Below are 3,631 nucleotides of genomic sequence, written 5' to 3'. Positions count from 1 at the left end.
CCCCATAGGAAGTATTTCTCATCCTAATTGGAAGTAACTAGCTACAACTTTTTTTTGAAGATCATCAAGAGAATATGTCATAAAAATGGAATATCTAGCCAGTTCGATCACCTCAGAAACTGTCTACTAGCCAAAGTCTTAAGCCTCTTTATGTAATTTCTTACAAAGATTCTACTGGATTTGAAAAGAATAAAAAAATGGAGTAAACCTTTTTTCCCAACTCCCAACAGTATTCATAAGAGATGTGTTAGATTCGGGCAATAACGAGGCAGGAGACCAGGGTAGTGACAACAGCTCTTTACTATATGGTGAACCCAGCAACCAGGCTGGGGAAAAACCTCTCCTTATATACTGTTTAACCGGCGGCTTCAACCAATCAGCAACGTGCTTGTTTCCCGCCAAAATATTTAAAGATACATTACACTCCTTCCCTCCCAGAAAACACTTTACCTATATATTTACATTTATTTACATATTACTTTTCAACGTAATCACGTAAATAGACTGGGCGTCTCCTGACTCTTTCGGACCTGCGCAGTACAGTCTCTGGGAGCGGGTTGAGTTGGCCGGAGGGGCTGTTTGCTCCTCTCGGCTCCTCCTCTAGGCCATCCGGCCCTGGATTATTTTCCGAGTTGTCCCTGCTGTTTTCTACAGGAACCTGTGGGCGTCGCTGGACCTCCGGGAATTCAGTTAAGTCCTGCGATTTTCCCGGGTCTGAGTCAGCTGTTGGTTCAAACATAGAATAGTCAGGGCCTGTTTCGTCTGACTCGGGTTGTCCGGCTAACCGTTTCCTCAATTGATCTATATGTCGCCTCCATACTCGGCCATCCGTTAACTCTACCAAGTATGATTTGGGGCCTGTTATGTTTAGAATTTTTCCTGCTACCCAGGTCGGGCCCTCACCATAGTTGTGTGCCCATACCCGGTCGCCTATATCCATTCCTCTTGTCTTTTCGAGTCCCCCCTTGTATCCCTCCGGTGTATAGTTGGGATTTAAACGGTCTAGTGGGCACCTGAGTTTTCGGCCCATTAGTAATTCGGCAGGGCTTCTGCCGGTGGTGGCACAGGGGGTTCGGTGTTGGACGGCTAGGAAAATATCTATTTTTGATTGCCAGTCGCCTGGCTTGAGTCTGGATAATGCCTCTTTCGCGCTTCGGACGAAACGCTCTGCAAGGCCATTCGTCGCAGGGTGGAAAGGCGCCGAGAGGGCATGGCGGATGCCCTCTTCTGCCAAGTATTCCTCAAACTGTGTTGCCGTGAATTGCGGGCCGTTATCGGAAACCAATGTGTCAGGCAACCCGTGTGTTGCAAATAGGTGCCGTAGGACTGAGATCACGGCTTCGGCTGTCATGGATCTCATGAGAATGATTTCCAGCCATTTGGAGTAGGCATCAACTACTACCAGGAAGGTTTGGCCGTGGAAGGGGCCGGCAAAATCAATGTGGATTCTTGACCAGGGCCCTTGGGGTCTTTCCCATTCCCGAACCGGGGCCGTTGGGGGTAGAGGTCTGGACTCCTGGCAGGCCTGGCATTTCCCTACCCTTTCAGCAATTTCGGAGTCCATTAAGGGCCACCACACATAGCTTCTCGCTAGACCCTTCATCCTAACGATCCCTGGGTGACCCTCGTGCAGGAGATCCAACACCCTTTTTCTTAATTTCTCTGGGATCACCACTCTATCCCCCCATAGCAGGCACCCCCCTTGAGCCGAAAGTTCCCCACGTTTTTTTACAAATTCTTTAAAACGCTCGCCCGGCGCAGCGGGCCACCCTCTTTGTACCCAACCGAGTACAGTCCTCAAAATAATGTCCCGGTATGATGCCCGAGCCACCTCCTTAGACGTGACTGGGCCAGAGTCCAGAGAGTCAATTAGCAGGATGGGCGTCCCCGGAGTGGGGTCTTCGATCGCCCCTGGTAGTGGGCATCTGCTTAAGGCGTCCGCATGCCCCAACTCTTTTCCGGGTCGATGCTGCAGCTTGTAGGAATAAGCGGCTAAGAAGATGGTCCATCGGGTCAATCGTGGCGAAAGTGCCACAGGCGTTGGGTGGTCGCCAGCCAGTATCCCTAACAGAGGTCTATGGTCTGTAACAATTTCAAAGTCTCTCCCGAAAACGTATTCGTGAAACTTTTTTACCCCTGACACAATGGCTAGCGCTTCCTTATCCAACTGGCTATAGTTCCTCTCTGTCGAGGACATCGTTCTGGAGTAGAAGGCTATTGGGGCTTCTGTGCCGTTTGGAAGTCTGTGGCTGAGCACAGCCCCACCCTGTAAGGGGAGGCATCGCAAACCAATAATAATGGCAATGAGCTATGATACTGGATCAGTAAGCTATCGCTCGAGAGTAGGTTTTTTACTGCTTCGAAAGCCCTAGCTTCCGACTTTCCCCAAGACCAAACAGTATTCTTTCCCAGAAGCTTATGCAGCGGCTCAGCAACGGTTGCCTTGTTTTTTAAAAAGACCGCGTAAAAATTCACTAGCCCCAGGAATGCCTGTAGCTCTGTTTTGTTTTTGGGCGCTGGAGCCTTTCTTATTGCCTTGACCTTGCTTTCAGTGGGGTGAATTCCCTTCTTGTCTATTCTGTAGCCCAAGAACTCTACGGATTCTACCCCTATCTGGCATTTGTTCACTTTAACCTTTAGTCCGGCTGACCGGAAAATGCCCAGAACTTTTCTCAAGCGCTCCCCCAATTCCTCTAAATTTTCGGCTGATATCAATACATCATCGAAATAGGGGACTACCCCTGGGAGCCCTTGCAGAAGTCGTTCCATTAAATTTTGGAATAGCCCCGGTGCCACACTCACCCCAAATTGTAATCGGGTACACTTGAAAGCACCTCTGTGAGTTACAATCGTTTGGGCTTCGGCTGTGTTGGCGTCTACGGGCAGTTGTTGATAGGCTTGAGCCAAGTCTAACTTTGCAAAGACTTGCCCTTGCCCCAACGAGTGCAGCAAGTGTTGCACCACGGGAACCGGGTAAGCGCTTTTCTGTAAGGCTTTGTTTAACGTCGCCTTGTAGTCAGCGCAGATTCTAACTGACCCATCTGGTTTCACTGGGGTGACGATTGGCGTCTCCCACTTTGCGTGATCGACTGGCACCAGAATCCCCTGATTTATGAGCTTGTCTATCTCCTTGTCAATCTTAGGTTTAAGGGCAAAAGGGACTCTCCTTGCCTTTAACCTAATGGGGGCTACCTGGGGGTCTAAGTTGAAGGAAATAGGGGTCCCCTTGTACTTGCCCAGGCAGTCCTTGAAGACATCTTGAACTCGTTCATGAGTGTGTCTTTTAGGTTACAGTCACTTCTGTAGATGCCAGTCACTCCCATGCCCAATGCACGGAACCAGTCTAGTCCCAACAGACTTGGCAGGGTCCCTTCGACTATCGTGATGGGCAGGGTCTTCTTGTGTGGTCCGTACTCGACGCGGACGGAGGTGGTCCCTCGAACAGGGATGCGATTCCCTTGGTAGTCGTGCACTCGTAGCCGTTGTGTTTGCAGTTTGCGTTTGGCGGTTTTCGGCAAAGCTTTTGCAAAAGTGTCCCAGGACATGATTGTGATCGCTGACCCTGTGTCCACTTCTAGTCGGCACGGCACTCCTTCTATCTTCGGTCTGGTGAAGATTTTCTTCTCGACGC

General features: G+C 50.0%; 1 protein-coding gene across 1 annotated transcript in view; it reads right to left on the bottom strand.

Annotated features, from left to right (window-relative positions):
- Positions 1-248: 248 nt before the first annotated feature.
- The window catches only part of LOC131190709 (uncharacterized protein K02A2.6-like), an 8,531-nt gene continuing 5,148 nt past the window's right edge, over positions 249-3,631 (bottom strand). Inside the window, exon 2 of the mRNA XM_058168065.1 lies at positions 249-2,193. Coding sequence (XP_058024048.1) covers positions 476-2,193 — 1,718 coding nt within the window. The 3' untranslated portion in view covers positions 249-475. The remainder of the gene's footprint in view (positions 2,194-3,631) is intronic.

This window comes from Ahaetulla prasina, chromosome 2, assembly GCF_028640845.1.
Source record: "Ahaetulla prasina isolate Xishuangbanna chromosome 2, ASM2864084v1, whole genome shotgun sequence".
Classification (NCBI taxonomy): domain Eukaryota; kingdom Metazoa; phylum Chordata; class Lepidosauria; order Squamata; family Colubridae; genus Ahaetulla; species Ahaetulla prasina.
The sequence above is the reverse complement of the archived record's forward strand: the minus strand, read 5'-3'. Positions and strand labels throughout refer to the sequence as shown.